Source organism: Arachis ipaensis, chromosome B08 (assembly GCF_000816755.2).
Source record: "Arachis ipaensis cultivar K30076 chromosome B08, Araip1.1, whole genome shotgun sequence".
Taxonomy (NCBI): Eukaryota; Viridiplantae; Streptophyta; class Magnoliopsida; order Fabales; family Fabaceae; genus Arachis; species Arachis ipaensis.
This window is the reverse complement of record NC_029792.2, coordinates 72103395-72121851: the sequence shown is the minus strand read 5'-3', so window position 1 is coordinate 72121851 and position 18457 is coordinate 72103395. Positions and strand designations below refer to the sequence as shown.

Here is an 18457-nt window from a genome sequence, read left to right as displayed (position 1 = left end):
ATTACTATTAAATTAAAAGTTTAATTTTAGTATACTAATCGTATAAAATATTTTACATCATCATCAAATATAAAACAATTTTATACTTACAATATATTAAAACTAAGTTCTTAAATTAAAGGCGTTGTTTGTATACCAAGAAGAGATACTGTACATTCGATCGGCCTAGTGTAAAATAATTGTCATACCTTTTTTATTCCTGGATCAGCTATTGCATGTTGTCATTATTATTCACTTTGCTAGTTGCTACACTATTAATATTTCACCATTGTTGGACTTAGCATATTATATGATGCCTCCAGGCACTAGACTCTAGTCAAAATAAATCAGAATGTATTTAGTGGTTCTGGTGCGGTCAATATCTTATTATAATGTAGAGAAAGGCCGCTTGGGCATGGGCATCCCAAATGGCATAGCCCTTGCCCGCCCCCTTGATATTTTCAAAACAGATGTTACGTAAATTAAAGAAAACTTGAAAGCACTTCATCTATCTATAAGAAACCTAAAATAAGTTACTGTATGAAACGGCTTTAGAGTTAGTGATGTTTGCATATTAATTAATTAACTAATTAATAAGGAAATCTTAAGTTGTCGTGCAATGAGAAACTGCCTTGCGAAGCCGGCAGTATTATTGCAGCTTGCTTACACGTGGCACGTAGCAGTCAGTTATAAATATATCTAACTGGTAAACTAACCGAACTCATTCATTGCTTCTGAGGGAGTGAAAATGCGTGAGATTCTTCATATTCAGGGAGGTCAATGCGGGAACCAAATAGGATCAAAGTTTTGGGAAGTGGTGTGTGATGAGCATGGGATAGACCCTGTAGGTCACTACGTTGGAACCTCTCAACTTCAGCTTGAAAGACTTGACGTTTATTACAATGAGGCCACCAACGGTCGCTATGTGCCACGTGCCGTCCTCATGGACCTTGAGCCCGGCACCATGGACGCCATCCGGACGGGCCCTTATGGCCAGATATTCCGCCCGGACAACTTTGTCTTCGGCCAGTCTGGCGCTGGAAATAACTTCGCCAAGGGCCATTACACTGAGGGCGCAGAGCTCATTGACTCTGTCCTTGATGTTTTGAGAAAGGAGGTTGAGAATTGCGATTGCTTGCAGGGTTCGCTACTGGCTCTCTCTATCTCTATGCTCATTATGTTTACTACTCTGAAATCTTAATTGTCCTTTTGAATAATTATAGGGTTTCAAGTGTGTCATTCGCTGGGAGGGGGGACAGGTTCTGGAATGGGTACTCTGCTGATTTCGAAGATTAGAGAGGAATACCCGGATCGAATGATGCTTACTTTCTCGGTGTTCCCATCTCCGAAGGTGTCGGACACGGTTGTTGAGCCTTATAATGCCACACTCTCTGTTCACCAGCTGGTGGAGAATGCTGATGAGTGCATGGTCCTTGACAACGAAGCACTATACGACATATGCTTTAGGACTCTCAAGCTCACTACTCCATCTTGTAAGTATGCATATATTCTTTTCCTTTCAGGTAAAATATGATTCTAGTGTTTTAAACATGTTTCAATACAAAGCTGACATCAACAACAAAGTATAATTGAAACATATTTGAAACATTAGGAACAAAAATTGAAACCAATTAAGTATTTAGGTTATGAAACTTTTTGAAAACTTTAGAGAAATAGTTTTCTTTCCTTTTCCTTTTCCTTATATGTTTTGATTCATTCGCACCCGCAATCAACACCAGTTGGAGATCTGAATCATTTGATATCGGCAACAATGAGTGGAGTTACTTGCTGCTTAAGATTCCCGGGTCAGCTCAACTCAGACCTCAGGAAGCTAGCTGTCAACTTGATCCCATTTCCACGCCTTCATTTCTTTATGGTGGGCTTTGCTCCCCTCACATCTCGAGGGTCACAGAACTATCACGCACTTTCTGTCCCAGAACTCACACAACAGATGTGGGATGCCAAGAACATGATGTGTGCAGCTGATCCGCGCCATGGCCGTTACTTAACAGCATCAGCAGTATTCAGAGGAAAAATGAGCACAAAGGAAGTGGATGAACAGATACTGAATGTGCAGAACAGGAACTCCTCATATTTTGTGGAGTGGATCCCCAACAATGTCAAGTCGAGCGTCTGTGATATCGCACCCAAAGGCCTTCCCATGGCTTCCACTTTTGTTGGCAATTCAACTTCCATACAAGAGATGTTCAGGAGAGTGAGCGAGCAGTTTGCTGCCATGTTCAGAAGAAAGGCCTTCTTGCACTGGTACACTGGAGAAGGAATGGATGAGATGGAGTTCACTGAAGCGGAGAGCAACATGAACGATCTTGTTGCAGAGTATCAGCAGTACCAAGATGCCTCCCCTGAAGAAGACCAAGATGATGAAAGCTGAAAATGTTCCACCAAGCACCATTAATCAATAATTTTAAGCTCTTTGGGTTCTTCAATTATTTGCTCCGGTTGTGCGATTCCAGTTGTTGCTGTTTATCTTTTTATCATAAGAGTTTTTACTTCCTGATCAATGGCAGCCTCGCTTTCGTTTATTCTCTTCATTTTATTTCATAAGCTCATTGGTCAAACTCTTGAAATACTATCCGATACACAATGGTTAAGGTTTAGAAATTGAGTACGTATATCAGAATAAACAATATGCTAATATTTATCTTCTATCATTTTATCTTCTATAAAAAGTAAATGAATTTGTGTTAACAAAATAATGGATGTCTGACCATGTACAATATTCACAGTCCAGAATATAAATGAATTGCACTTTGAAGTCAAGCTAAATGGTAGATAGGTTTTCTAGGTTCAAATTGTATTTCTCCCTCAGAACCTGTGATGCAGGCGAAAATCAGCCAATTAAGAAATTAATATAAGAAATACGTTGCGAGTACAGTTCTTAATCAGCAAAAATCCGCTTATCAATTTAGAAAGGTTGTCACAAATTTAGAATAAAAATACTGGGAGTATGAATCCCAGGTAGTCTCCCAACGAGTTGACAAAAGGGTGCTATTTTATTAATCATGAGTTTTCCAAGAAATTTTGAGAGTTGAAGAACAGAAAAATAAAAATTGTGAACTAAAGCAATGTAAATTAAAAGAGATTTATATAATCAAATAAAAAGCCTTGACCGGGGGAATGATTAATTAGAAGTTCTATCCTTGTTGGAATTCTCTCAAGTGTAGCATCAAGATGTTGTTATTTTCACTTAGTTAACCCTTCCTAAATAAAGGAAAGTCAAGTGATTGAGCTAACTCTTATTCGCAAATCCTAATCCTCTCCCTTGGGAAGGACTAGCGTTAGTAAATAGAGAATTAGCCAACAACTTCCAATTTAACTAATTACTTGAGCATTCCAACTCTAGGGTCTCCATTTAATCAACCCCCAAGTCAAGTTGGGAGTCTACTCCATTGACATGAATATAACGCTCACAGAAATATAAGAAGAACACATAATAAATTAAATGAAATAGGAATTGAAAATTAATTAAAGGTAAAAATAATTCTTCACATTAATAAATTCTAAAAACAATCCAATTGTAACTCTGAACAAAGATTAAGGATATGGAAGAGTAAGGGAATAAGAAAATAAACTAGAATAGCAATTTCAACGGAGGTAATGACTCTTCTCAATATCCAAAAGCAAAAGCATAAAACTAGAAATCTATGAATGTAAAAGAAAACCTAGAGAAAGAGTAATTTCTCTCTAAGATTCCCAACTAAACTAAAACTATGCTAATGAGAATGTGTGTTGAGTCTCTGCTCGTCCCCTGGCTCTAGTCTGTGTTTCTGGGCCGAAAACTGGGTCCAAACTCGGCCCAAAATTGCCCCCAGTGTTTTCTGCAATTTCTGCAGATCGTGCATGTCATGCATACGTGTCAGTCACGCGTGCGCGTCATTTGGCGATTTTCCTTGTCACGCGTACGTCTCAGGCACGCGCACCCGTCGTTGTGCGAACTCTAATTCACGCGCACACGTCAGCCATGCGTGCGCGTCGCTCCTTGCTGATTGTCTCCTTTATTTCTTATGCTCCTTCCATTTTTGCAAGCTTTCTCTCCATCCTCTAAGCCATTCCTGCCCTATAAATCCTGAAAACACTGAACACACAGATCACGGCATTGAATGGTATAAAGAGGGATTAAAATACACAAATTAAAGGTTTAAGAAGCAAGTTTTTAACCATAGAACAAAACTAGGAAGGAATTGTAAAATCATGCAATTTGTATGAATAAGTGTGCAAAGACTTGATGAAACCACTCAATTGAGCACAAGATAAACCATAAAATAGTAGTTTATCAAACTCCCCACACTTAAACATTAGCATGTCCTCATGCTAAGCTCAAGGATATGAAAAGAATAAATAGAAAAAAGTAAGACTCATGAAATGCAACCTATATATCAATGCAACTATATGCTAAGATGATTCTGTCTACTTGGTTAAAAGTAAATAAGTTCTTCAAGACAAACATAAATCAGATATCACTAATTAAAATCATACAGTAAATACAAGTAGACTTGTAAGAAGACAGCTCATGAAAGCATGGAAAATAGAATCAAGAATTGAACCCTCACTGGTAGTGTATATGCACTCTAATCACTCAAGTATATAGGGTAATTCACTCTAGTCTTCTCTAGTCATGCTTTCTAAACTTTGTTCTTCACTTAACCAATCAACAAATATTTAATGTACCAATGCAAACATCATGAGGTCTTTTCAAGGTTGTAATAGGGCTAAGGTAAAGGTGAGGGTATATATATGGCTAAGTGAGCTATAAATTGAATCCTTGGCTAACCTAAGCTCTCATCTATACATACACTCTATATACTTCTTGAATCATGCCTAACTACCCAAAATTCCTATTTTTGCATCTCATACTCATTTATCACTTTTCTTTTAATTTGTATCACATATGCATTGAATTTTTATTAGCTTAACATTGGGGTAATTTTGTCCCCTTATTTATTTAATTGAATATTTTTGGATATATATATATATATATATATATATATATATATATATATATATATATATATATATATATTTTTTATAAAAGTAAACATAACATATCAATGCACATGGATTTTTAATTTTTCTGGTCTCACATGAGTAGGTACCCAAATTCCTAATATTTTATCAAAGTAGAAACATAACACATTCCCTATTAACCCATGTTCCCACAGTTTTCCCACACTTAGTTGATACACAATCTCTATCTTAAGCTAACCAAAGATTCAATTGGAGTAATTAATTGTTTTTCTGCTTAAGGCTAGTGATGTGGTAAAATATAGAACAAATGGGGATTAAAAGGTTCAAGGTGGCTAACAACGGTGATTGAAAGGGTAGGCTATTTGGGATAAGTGAGCTACTAAACAAATAATGGCCTCAATCATATGCAAGCATGTGAATACACTAAACATTGGACATATAGAGTGGAACAAAATAAAGATTACAATTACAGAGAAGAAAACACACAAGAATAGAATATCATGGTTAGATAATGTAACCATACAATTAGGCTAAAAAATCTCACTGGGTTGTGTGTTCTTAGCTATAATTCATGTTACAATTTACAGTCTTCAAACAAGTTTAATAAAAAAGTTTTTTTTTTCAATTTAAATTAGTGAAATATTATAAAATAGAGTCTTGAAAAGAAATTTATTATTTTAACCAAGCAAACATACATGCAAACAATTATTATCATGCAATCTATTCTATCTAACAAAAGAAAAACTAAAATATTGGTGTTAAGAGAGAGAGATTACCTTCGGAAGTCAGGTACTGACCGACCTCCCCACATTTAAAGCTTGGCACCGTCCTCGGTGCCATCAGTCAGGAACAAAGGGGGGCTGGTAACAGCATCTCCATAGTCGGGGTCGTCATGGCTCCCGGTGCTGGTAGGTGAGGTGGCGTCCGGAGTGTCTGGTTCTTCTTCAGGTGGGTGGTTACCAACAATCAGCTCCTTGAGGTATGTAAATCGGTGCTTGTTACGGTGCTCCATTCGCTTTGCCTGCCGGTCAAGCCGGTCCAATCTCTGAAGTATCTGAAGGAGCAGCTGATTTGTTGAAGGTGCTTGTGATGTGGAAGGAGAAGGAATATCTCCGGCCGGGTCTGCAATCCGGCCGGTAGTGGCTGCTGGGGGTCTGATGTACTTCCCGTTGGGGACAATCTGATCATCCTGTGAAATTATGGTCTTGGTGTCCCCAGCTCTGTAGGAGACTCCGGCTGCCGAGACTAGATTTGAAACCAAGGCGGGAAAGGGTAGGTTGCCCGCAATCTGTACGTGTCCAATGGCGTGCCGGAGGTGTCTTAGTAAGTTGAGAGGCTGGTCTGTAAGGATACACCAGAGGAGAACACTCGTGAGTTCTCGGAAAGATATAGTGGGACATAATCTGTGCCCACACTCGAGCCTCCAGGGTAAGTGCTGAAGCCAATATGCCCTTAGGTCGGGATCGATGGTATCCATAGATCCTTCTGCTGCCAGGTTGTGCTACAACTCTGAGGGCGTCGTCTTAGTTGAATTGGTATGTCTGGCGCTTGACAGAGGCTTCTTGGTATGCGTCCAATCCTTCTGGGGCAGGGGAGAGATCTAAGGCCCGCTGAATGGCCTCTTCGGATATAGAGACTTGTTGTTGATAGACATAGACAAACTGCAGGGCTGGGATGTGAAAATTGGAGTAGAATTCAACTACCCATGAAAGGTTGACCTGTCGTGGCTATCTCCATAAGAATTTCCATTGTCTGTGTTCAATGCAGGGTTCTACAAAATCAACAATGTGGGTAGGGAGGATGAGTAGGTGCTCATTGTTGTAGTTCTGTTCAGCCAGGATGGGGAACATCTGCTTACAGTAGCGGTTAGTGAACCGCGCAATGTCCCTTGTTGGAAAAGCTTTCTCGGTTTCATCAACCTTGATGATCCTCTTGACCCGCTTTATTGTCGGTTTGACTGATGTTGAGGATGGTTCCGTAGCTGGTGTCCTTTTTGTTCCTCTCCTCACCGGTGGTTTGTTAGAGGCTTTCTCTTTACCCTTCTTGGTGGCCATCCTGAAAAGGGAGAAAAGAAAGGGACATTAAATCAAGTAGCTAGAACCGGGAGGAGGAAAATACAAGGGATAATCAATGCCAAGGTAAAGAAGAATGTCGTAAATACATGGTCGCAATTCCATGTAATTAGGACATCAATGGAAATATAGCATGATAAATTAAGATAATTAGATGCAAGATGTTTATTAGCATGCCGGCAAAGGCATGAGTAGCATAGATCAAGCATTAAGAGCTTAATTTGATTATCCAATGTAACAAACTAACAATCATGTTTGTATTGACAATTATAATTAATTAATAAAAGATTGCAAGGGTTTTGTGAAAAACAGGCAGTAGAGTAGAAAAATAGAATAATTGATAATTCAGAATGCCATACGGACTTTTCACAAACACTTGGTATGCATGTAAAATATGTGAAGGAAAGTATGGAATCCAACATGCAAGCAATCCAAAAATTGGTATTAATTGTCAAATTATCCCCCTAATATATCCACAAGCAAAATATAGAAGAAAACAATCACCCATTTAAATTTCTAACACCAACATAAAAACGCATGGAAGAAGAAAGAAAAAGAAACCATAGATAATGGAATTAAAAGAAAAATAAAGAAGAAGGAAACATAAATTAAAGTAATAATGAAAGATTAAATAGGAGGAGAAGAAAAGAACCTGGATGAAGAAGATGAAGGGAAGAAGAAAGTAATAGAGAGTAAGAAAGAATAAGGAAGAAGAAAGAAAGAAGAAAGAAGAGATAATTAGTATTGAAAATAATTAGGATTGGAGGGTGGAAGATGTGAAATCAGGCGCTGAGGTGTTTTAGTTGTGCGTCGCATGTGACGCGTACGCGTGCATCACGCGTACGCGTGGGGCGTGCAAATTTTAGGCGACGCGTACGCCTCAGGGACGCGTACGCGTGAAATAGGTTGTGCATTTGGCGCGAGGGCAGCCGCGCGCACGCACAACTTTCTGTTACAAACGCATATGCTTCAAAATTGGATATGACGCGTGTGCGTCGCGGACGCGCACGCGTGGATGGCCTGGATGGGAAACGATGCGTACGCGTCAAGGACGCGTACGCGTGATAGAACTTGTGCTCCCAGCACAGTTCCAGCCTCGCACCAGCATAACTTTCTAGCCATACACCTATTTACGCCGATTTGCAAGGTCACGCGTACGCGTGAGGGACGCGTACACGTGGGCTTGTTTGTGCCTATAGCACGCTTCCATCCCTGCTCCCGTGCAACTCTCTGTTCAATTCTGCTTTATCTCACACGCACATATGACGCGGATGCGTCAGTAACGCTTGCGCGTCGTGTGGCTTTTTTTATGCAGAATGCAGAATGCAGAATGCAGCATGCAGATGAATGTGTAGAAATTATGGATGAATACTAATAAAAATAAAATAAAATAAAATAAGACTGATAATAAAAGGGAACAATCATACCATGGTGGGTTGTCTCTAACCTAGCACTTTGCTTTTACGTCCTTAAGTTGGATGGTCTTCAAGATCATTCTGCTTCTGTTGGTGGGTCCTCCAAGAGGAAGACCTCTAGCTCTTTGTGTTCCTTCATCTTCTCACCATGATAAAGCTTTAAGCGATGTCCATTGACCTTGATGAAATTGAAACTTGAAGGATGACTCAGGTGGAAGACTCCATATGGCTCTGCCTTCTCTACTCTGCAGGGTCCTTCCCACCTTGATCTCAGCTTGCCAGGCATGAGCCTCAGCCTTGAGTTGTAAAGGAGAACTAGATCCCCTGGTCTGAACTCTCTCCTCTTGATATGCTTGTCATGCACAGCCTTCACCTTCTCTTTGTATAGTCTGGAATTGTCATATGCTTTGAGTCGAAGGGTCTCCAGTTCTGCCAGTTGCAGCTTTCTTTCAGCACCAACTTTCTCAAATCCCATGTTGCATTCTTGCACAGCCCAGAAAGCCTTGTGTTCCACCTCCACTGGGAGATGACAAGCCTTTCCGTATACCAAGCGGAAGGGACTCATCCCAATGGGTGTCTTGTACGCTGTCCGATATGCCCAGAGCGCATCAACAAGTCTGGTGCTCCAGTCCTTCCTATGAGGCTTGACTATCTTCTCCATAATGCGCTTTATTTCTCTGTTAGACACCTCTGTTTGCCCATTGGTCTGGGGATGGTAAGCTGTTGCCACTTTGTGAACAATCCCATGCTTCTTTAGTAACCCTGCTATTCTCCTGTTACAAAAGTGAGTGCCTTGGTCACTCATGATTTCTCGTGGTGATCCAAAGCGACAGATAATATGGTTTCTAATAAAGGAGACAACAGTGTTAGCATCATCAATATGGGTAGGAATGGCTTCCACCCATTTAGAAACATAATCTACAGCTAACAGTATATAACGATAACCACTAGAGTTTGGAAATGGACCCATGAAGTCAATGCCCCAAACATAAAAAATTTCACAGAATAGCATAATCTGTTGGGGACATCTCATCCCTCTTGGATATATTCCCAAAACTTTGACATGGGAAACAAGATTTACAAAAGACAGCAGCATCTTTAAAAAGAGTAGGCCACCAGAATCCACAGTCTAAAATTTTTCTAGCTGTTCTTTGAGGGCCAAAATGTCCACCGCTCTCAGAGGAGTGGCAGGCCTCTAAAATGGATTAGAATTCTGATTGAGGCACACACCTTCTAATTATCTGGTCCGCACCATACCTCCATAAATATGGGTCATCCCATATATAATATTTGGACTCGCTTTTCAGCTTGTCTCTTTGATGCTTAGTAAAATTAGGAGGGAAAGTGTGACTAACTAGATAATTAGCTATAGGCGCATACCAAGGAACTACTTCAGATATTGCGTGCAAGCTGTCAAATGGAAAAGCATCATTAATAGAAGTGGAGTCATCCTTGATGTGCTCAAGGTGACTCAAGTGGTCTACCACTAAATTCTGGGAACCACTCCTATTCTTAATTTCTAAATCAAATTCTTGCAGCAACAGTATCCAACGTAGTAACCTTGGTTTGGACTCTTTTTTAGCTAATAAATATTTTAGAGCTACATGGTTTGAGTACACTACCACCTTAGTACAAAGTAAATAGGCTCGGAATTTATCCAGAGCAAAAACAATAGCCAGAAGCTCTTTTTCAGTGGTAGTGTAATTAGACTGAGCAGCGTCTAAGGTCTTAGAAGCATAAGCAATTACGAAGGGATCCTTACCTTCGTGCTGAGCCAGTGCCGCCCCTACTGCTTGGTTGGAGGCATCACACATAATCTCAAATGGCTGGCTCCAGTCTGGTCCTCTCACAATCGGAGCTTGAGTTAAGGCGATCTTCAGCTGATCAAATGCATTCATGCAGTCCTTACTCAGCTCGAACTCAACATCTTTCTACAGCAGTCTAGATAAAGGCAATGCTACCTTACTGAAGACCTTGATAAATCTCCTGTAGAAACCTGCATGGCCAAGGAACGAACGAACTTTCCTCATGGAGGAGGGGTAAGGTAAACTAGAAATGACATCTACCTTTGCTAGATCTACAGAAATACCAGTATTAGAAACAACATGTCCTAGTACAATGCCTTGTTTTACCATAAAGTGACATTTTTCAAAATTTAAAACAAGGTTTGAACTAACACACTTGTCTAATACTCTAACTAAACTCTCCAAGCAAAGGCTAAATAAATCACCATATACGCTAAAATCATCCATGAAAACTTCCATACAGTTCTAAATAAGATCTGAGAAGATACTCATCATGCATCTTTGGAAAGTAGCCGGTGCATTACATAAGCCAAAAGGTATTCTTTTGTATGCATACATTCCAAAGGGACGTGTAAAAGTAGTCTTTTCCTGATCTTCAGGAGCTATATGAATTTGAAAATAGCCTGTATAACCATCGAAAAAGCAGTAATGTGATTTACCTGACAGGCGATCAAGCATCTGATTAATAAATGGCAAGGTGTAATGATCCTTGCGAGTAGCTTGGTTGAGACACCTGTAATCAATGCAAACTCTCCATGAATTCTGCACTCTAGTTGTCAGGAGCTCTCCATGCTCATTCTTTACTGTTGTGACTCCAAACTTCTTGGGCACCACTTGTACTGGGCTGACCCATTCACTATCTGAGATGGGGTAGATAATATCAGCTTCAAGCAGCCTGGTCACTTCTTTCTTGATAACTTCTAAGATGGTGGGGTTCAGTCTCCTTTGAGGTTGACGGACAGGCCTTGCTCCCTCTTCTAAAAATATCCTATGCTCACAAACTTGAGGGCTGACGCCTACTATATCCGCCAAGCTCCACCCAATTGCTTTCTTGTGTCTTCTCAGCACACTGAGCAGCTACTCCTCCTGTTGGGAAGTGAGTTCTCTTACAATGATAACTGGGAGTTTCTGATTATACTCAAGGTAAGCATACTTGAGGTGGGGTGGAAGGGGCTTTAATTCCAATTTCTGCTCATGGCGAGGCACTTGATCATCTGGAGCCAGTGATGGATGTAACGTGTCTTTATCTTGTCCAGGGGGTGTCCCCACACTTGTATCTTGCTCCATGTGCCTCTCTTCTACTTCCTCCTGGCAAACTGTAGCTACCGTCTCATCAATGATGTCTCACAGGAAGATGGAATGATCTTTAGGAGGATGCTTCATAGCTTCATCCAGATTGAAGCTTACTGCTCTGCCATCTATCTCAAAAGAGTAAGTTCCTGAGAAGGCATCCAGCTTAAACTTTGAAGTCTTCAGGAAAGGCCTTCCAAGCAGGATGGATGATGGTCTTCCTGAGTCATTAGAGGGCATCTCCAAAATATAGAAATCAATAGGAAATGTGAGCTCCTTAATGCTCACTAGCACGTCCTCAGCAATTCCAACCACAGAGATAATGCTTTTATCTGCTAAAACAAAACGAGCTGTCGACCTTTTTAAGGGAGGGAGCCTCAAAGCATCATATACAGACAATGGCATTATACTAACACACGCTCCTAAATCACACATACAGTCATAAAATTTCACACCATCTATAGTAATAGTAACCATGCATGGACCTGGATCACTACATTTTTTAGGTATATCACCCCCTAAAGCAGAAATGGAACTACCTAGAGGAATAGTTTCTAAATTCTGTAATTTATCTTTATGCATGCACAAATCCTTTAGAAACTTAGCATATCTAGGTACCTGCTGAATGGCATCAAAAAGTGAAATGGTTACCTCAACCTTTTTGAATATTTCTACCATTTTAGGGTCTAATTCCATCTGCTTTCTGGGCTTCCTAGCAAGGTGTGGAAATGGAATAGGAATGGCGCCACTTGTAGCTTCTGCGTCCCTTGGTGCTTCATTCCTTGACTGAGCTGCTTCTTCTTCAACCATGTCTTGTACTTCATCTTCCTCTTCAACATCCTCCACTTCAACCATTTTCTCAACTGGGGCATTTCCTTGCAAGCTTGGCTCCTCATGACTCCTCTCTTGTAGTGTGGTTCTGGATCTCAAAGTGATGGCATTGATTCCACCCTTGGGGTTGGGTATAGGTTGAGAAGGAATTCCACTGGAGCTTGAAGGCTGATTATTGGAAGTATTCATTGATCCAATCTGTGAGGCAAGAGCTTGTACAACAGAGGTCAGACCGTTTAAAGTGGAGCTAAGTGTACTCTGCATGTCTTGCTGTCCTTGTGCAAGAGAACGAAACATCTCATCAGTAGAAGAGGAAAGGGGGTAAGTGATTTGAGGGGTCTGCTGTTGGTTGTTCTGAGGCACTTGGGACTGCCTTTGGTGAGGTGCTCTGTAAGGCTGGTTTTGGTTCTCCTATCTGTTGTTGTTGTTCCACCTCTGATTTCCATTGTTGTCTCAATGCCTCCTCTGTTGTAGTTGTCCCTCCATCATTGGTTGGAATTATCTCTCCATCCCTGGTTGGAATTATCTCTCCACCCCTGGTTGGAGTTGTCTTGCCAACCTTGATTGTGGTTTCCACCTTGGTTGTAATTGCCGCCTTGTTGATTATATCCTTGATTCGGGCGGTCATAGAAATTTTGAGTAGCTGCCAAGGTGTTGTTTTCTTGTTGGAGCTGTGGACATTCATCAGTGTAATGAGTGTAATCAGCACATATTCCACATACTCTTTGGGGAACCAACTGTTGACTTTGTTGTGGTGAGGGAGGCTGAGGTTGTTGTTGATTTAGCTGTATCTGCTTCAGTAGGTTGGTCATCTCACATATAGCCTGTGTGAAGGCAGTAGTCTCACTACTAGAGGAAACCTCTGTAACAGGCTTGGGGTGGTTGTTCCTGTGCCTGTGATTCCGAGTGGACTCAGCTAGGTCGCTGATCAGTTGCCATGCTTCATCTACGGTCTTGTACTTTTTTAGAGAACCATTACTTGCACCATCCAATGTAGTCTTATCCCGAGGCTTCATGCATTGAGTGAAGTAGCTGATCAATACCAACTTGTCAATCATGTGATGGGGGCATGCGTCCAGAAGATTCTTGAAGCGCTCCCAATACTCATAAAGAGTCTCTGATTCGCCTTGAATAATGTAGGAGATCTCTTTCCTCAGCCTATCTGTAACTTCATCTAGAAAGTATTTTTCCAAGAATTCTCTTTTGAGCGTATCCCAGTTGGTAACAACTGCTTCAGGTTGGGAGTAGTACCACTCCCTCGACTTTCCCCTAAGAGAAAACGTGAATGCGGTTAGCAGAATAGAAGTTTCATCTGCACCATGACGCCTAACAGTAGAATAGGCTGTCTGAAAATTCTTGAGGTGCTTGATAGGCTCCTGAGCAGGTAAGCCATGAAACTTAGGCATTAAGTTGATTAGCGCAGTCTTCAGTTCAAAATCTGCAGCCAGATTTGGGTGACGCACTTGATACAGTTGCAGAGTAAAGTCTGGAGCTCCAGCTTCCTGGAGAGTGATCCTCCTAGGCTCCACCATATTACCTGCACGTAAATCAACCGAATTAGTAGTAGAGGAGCTTGTTTCTTCCTCAGATGGCAGTTCAGATTCACTTTCAGATGAGACTGGTGAATTGATAATAACCACTTCACTACCCTCAAAGGCTAACCGACACCGAGCTCGCCTAATACGTGAAAGAGTTCTTTCAATTTCAGGATCAAATGCGGCTAAGCTCGGATCAGGCAGTGAACGCGTCATTCAACGAAAGAAACATACAACTCTAGGTTCAAATTGTATTTCTCCCTCAGAACCTGTGATGCAGGCGAAAATCAGCCAATTAAGAAATTAATATAAGAAATACGTTGCGAGTACAGTTCTTAATCAGCAAAAATCCGCTTATCAATTTAGAAAGGTTGTCACAAAATTAGAATAAAAACACTGGGAGTATGAATCCCAGGTCGTTTCCCAATGAGTTGACAAAAGCGCTCTATTTTATTAATCAGGAGTTTTCTAAGAAATTTTGAGAGTTGAAAAACAGAAAAATAAATAATTGTGAACTAAAGCAATGTAAATTAAAAGAGATTTATATAATCAAATAAAAAACCTTGACCGGGGGAATGATTAATTGGAAGTTCTATCCTTGTTGGAATTCTCTCAAGTGTAGCATCAAGAGGTTGTTATTTTCACTTAGTTAACTCTTACTAAATAAAGGAAAGTCAAGTGATTGAGCTAACTCTTATTCGTAAATCCTAATCCTCTCCCTTGGGAAGGACTAGCGTTAGTAAATAGAGGATTAGCCAACAACTTCCAATTTAACTAATCACTTGAGCATTCCAACTCTAGGGTCTCCATTTAATCAACCCCCAAGTCAAGTTGAGAGTCTACTCCATTGACATGAATATAACGCTAACATAAATATAAGAAGAAGACATAATAAATTAAATGAAATAGGAATTGAAAATTAATTAAAGGTAAAAATAATTCTTCACATTAATAAATTCTAAAAACAATCCAATTGTAACTCTGAACAAAGATTAATGATATGGAAGAGTAAGGGAATAAGAAAACAAACTAGAATAGCAACTTCAACGGAGGTAATGACTCTTCTCAATATCCAAAAGCAAAAGCATAAAACTAGAAATCTATGAATGTAAAAGAAAACTTAGAGGAAGAGTAATTTCTCTCTAAGATTCCCAACTAAACTAAAACTATGCTAATGAGAATGTGTGTTGAGTCTCTGCTCGTCCCCTGGCTCTAGTCTGTGTTTCTGGGCCGGAAACTGGGTCCAAACTCGGCCCAAAATCGCCCCCGGTGTTTTCTGCAATTTCTGCAGATCGCGCATGTCACGCGTATGCGTCAGTCACGCGTGCGCGTCGTTTGGCGATTTTCCTTGTCACGCGTACGCATCAGGCACGCGCACCCGTCGTTGTGCGAACTCCAATTCACGCGCACGAGTGAGCCATGCGTACGCGTCGCTCCTCGCTGATTGTCTCCTTTATTTCTTGTGCTCCTTCTATTTTTGCAAGCTTCCTCTCCATCCTCTATGCCATTCCTGCCCTATAAAGCCTGAAAACACTGAACACACAAATTACGGCATTGAATAGTATAAAGAGTGATTAAAATACACAAATTAAAGGTTTAAGAAGCAAGTTTTTAACCATAGAACAAAACTAGGAAGGAATTGTATAACCATGTAATTTGTATGAATAAGTGTGCAAAGACTTGATGAAACCACTTAATTGAGTATAAGATAAACCATAAAATAGTGGTTTATCAACCTGCATACAAGTGTCAAGAGGTTGAGCTGATCATATCCAGCAAGCACCCCAGCTCCTGCGACACCAAGAAGCATATTTACAGTAACACCTCGGAATAGAGCTAAAAAACCCTCTTGACGAACAATCTCACAAAATTCATGCCTTGCATTATAATACTTGTTTGGTTGTCCAGATGTTAGCATCATTCTCCGACACAGTGTGTCAAACGGGTATGCACAAACCCCTGCTGATGTTGTAATGCTCCAACCTAAGAAGAAACTAGCAAAGAAATTTCCCTGTCGAGAAATAAATGAAAAAGGCTCAGATTAGAAAGAAGGATAATTAAAGAACTGAACTAGTGCTAAGTGACTAGTCCTCTGAAATACTGTTATCTGACTTGCTAAATGTCCTGAAGATGAATACTCAAACTCATGGGTTTGATCATCATGGAAACCTGGGTAATCAAGGGTCACTTCAACATTGGGCTCACATATATTGTGAAACTTAAATAGACTAAACAGACTACTTGTTAAGATACCATAAGAATTTTCAGTTAAAGCATCAAGTCTCAACTACAACTTTTCCCATTCATTATGAAACATTGAGCTCTCCTTCAAAAATATAAGTACTTCTTACCTCGAAAGGCCCAACTAAAATGATAGGCTTCACGGTGTCATAGATCCCGAAGTACATCCCTCGGTACATGGTGATTCCCACTAATGACACCCCAAATCCCCTGTACAAGCCAACAACTCCATCACTTAATGATGCACGGAAACTTGTCTCTCAACAAATTTCCTTTGGCAAGTATACCGAATTGTCGTCAAGTAAAAACTCACAGTAGAGTGAGGTCGAATCCCACAGGGATTGATTGGTCAAGCAACTTTAATTGGAAGCATGTTTTAGTTGAGCAAAGCAGAAAGTGAGTTGAGAATTGCAGGAAATTAAATGGCGGGAAAGTAAATAGCAGAAAATAAATGACGGGAAGTAAATTGCAGAATCTTAAATGGGGAAGGGAAGTTTAGCATGAAAGTAAATGGCATAAAGTAAAGAGAATGGGTAAGATCAGAAATGGGAAATTCATTGGGCTTAGGAGATGTTGCATTCTCTGGATCAAGTTCATTTTCATCCCTTACTCAATCAATGCATTCATTGATCTCCTTGGCAATCTTAAGTGATTGAATTCCAATTCCTTGGTAATTCAATCTCTCAAATCAGATCAATAGCCAATTCCTTGGTCTAATTTCTCATGAGAAGAGATGAAGTGTGGTCACTGATTATACCACATGTATTTCCAAATCAAAGTATTGGGAGAATTATATGTCACCATATCCGCCCAAACTCCAATTTGGTCCAACATGAGAAAGCATTTCTAGCATGATCTCTTCATTCCTTTTCCAAGGTTCAGAAGAGATCCAAGTATGAATAGCTTCTTTTCCAAGATAACTACTCAATTGGATGAAGATTGAAAGCTTTCTAGTAAAATCAAGAGAAAAGAAAGAAGAAGAATAATGAAAACTATTATTGATCCATCAAATTACAACAGAGCTCCCTAACCCAATGAAAGGGGTTTAGTTGTTCATAGGTCTAGAAAATGAAAGCAAAGATGGAGAGTACATTCTGGAAATTAAACTAGAAGTGCAGAGAAAGTACAATATAGAGAGTAATTCTAATAATGCCAAAAGCTCCCCTCCTCTTTCTAGTTCAAAGCTCTCCGTATTTATACTACTCTTCTGATCTTCTAGTTGGCTCTTCAAGTCTTGGATATGGGCCTTTGGATCTTGAGTTGAAGCAGTTATCTTCTTCAGTGGGCTCAGCTTTACTTACAGAGAAAGTGTGAAGTAAGCAGGGACTTTAGCTTAGGGTGTTAGTGGTGTTAACGTTAAGTGAAAATGTGGGGTTGAGAACGTTAGTGATAATCACCTTTTTCACTAACGTTCCTAACTCAAAGTGGTCCACGTTAACTTCAACGTTAGTGGCACTAACGTGACCACTAACGTTGACTCTTGGCCCTTCGCAAACGTTACTGGGGTTTACCTTTTTCAATAACGTTGAGAGTACCCCTTTCTCCCTACGTTAGAGTTCACGTTAGAACAGTCAACGTGGCCTTTAACGTAGGCTTGCCAAATCTTCGAGGGCGTTAGTGACACTTACATTTGCTACTAACGCTTCAGAACGCCCCTACTTCCCATGTTAGAGTTCACGTTAACTAAGTTAACGTGACTTCTAACATGGTATTGATAGCCATCTCCAACTTTAGTGACAAAGGTGAGTGTCACTAATGTTGGCTCATCATCCCTCTTCTCCACGTTAGCTTCCATGTTAATGTAATTAACGTGGAAACTAACATGGCTCATAGTGGCTCAATCCAACGGTAGTGACAAAGGTGAGTGTCACTAACATTGGTGATTCTTGCTCCCTCCTCGTTAGAGTCCACGTTAACTAGGTTAACGTGGCTTGTAACGTAGCCAATATGGGCTTAGTCCAACGTTAGTGACAAAGGTGAGTGTCACTAACGTTGGCATCATCTTCTTCTTCCACGTTAGAGTTTACGTTAACTAAGTTAACGTGGCTCTTAACGTGGCCAATTGCCCCTTTTGGAACGTTAGTGGCACTTACTTTTACCACTAACGTTGGAGTTCTACTTCTCTTCCACATTAGCTTCCACGTTAACATAGTTAACGTGGCAACTAATGTGGGCTATGATGGCTCATGAAGGCGCTATTGGCAATCACTTTTCTCATTAACGTTGCAAGCTAGCCTTCATTCCACGTTAGTGGTCACGTTAGCTAGACTAACGTGGCTACTAACGTGGTTCTTCCTTGCTTC

At 40.3% G+C, this 18457-nt stretch overlaps 1 protein-coding gene and 1 pseudogene across 1 annotated transcript; one reads left to right on the top strand and one right to left on the bottom strand.

The window, feature by feature from the left end:
* Window positions 709-2575, top strand: LOC107614069 (tubulin beta-4 chain-like). The gene is made up of 3 exons (XM_016316294.2): window positions 709-1121; window positions 1203-1472; window positions 1719-2575. Exons 1-3 carry the CDS (start codon window positions 728-730, stop codon window positions 2369-2371), a joined length of 1317 nt encoding a protein of 438 aa, XP_016171780.1. The 5' UTR covers window positions 709-727; the 3' UTR covers window positions 2372-2575.
* The window catches only part of LOC107611109, a 14597-nt pseudogene continuing 10265 nt past the window's right edge, over window positions 14126-18457 (bottom strand).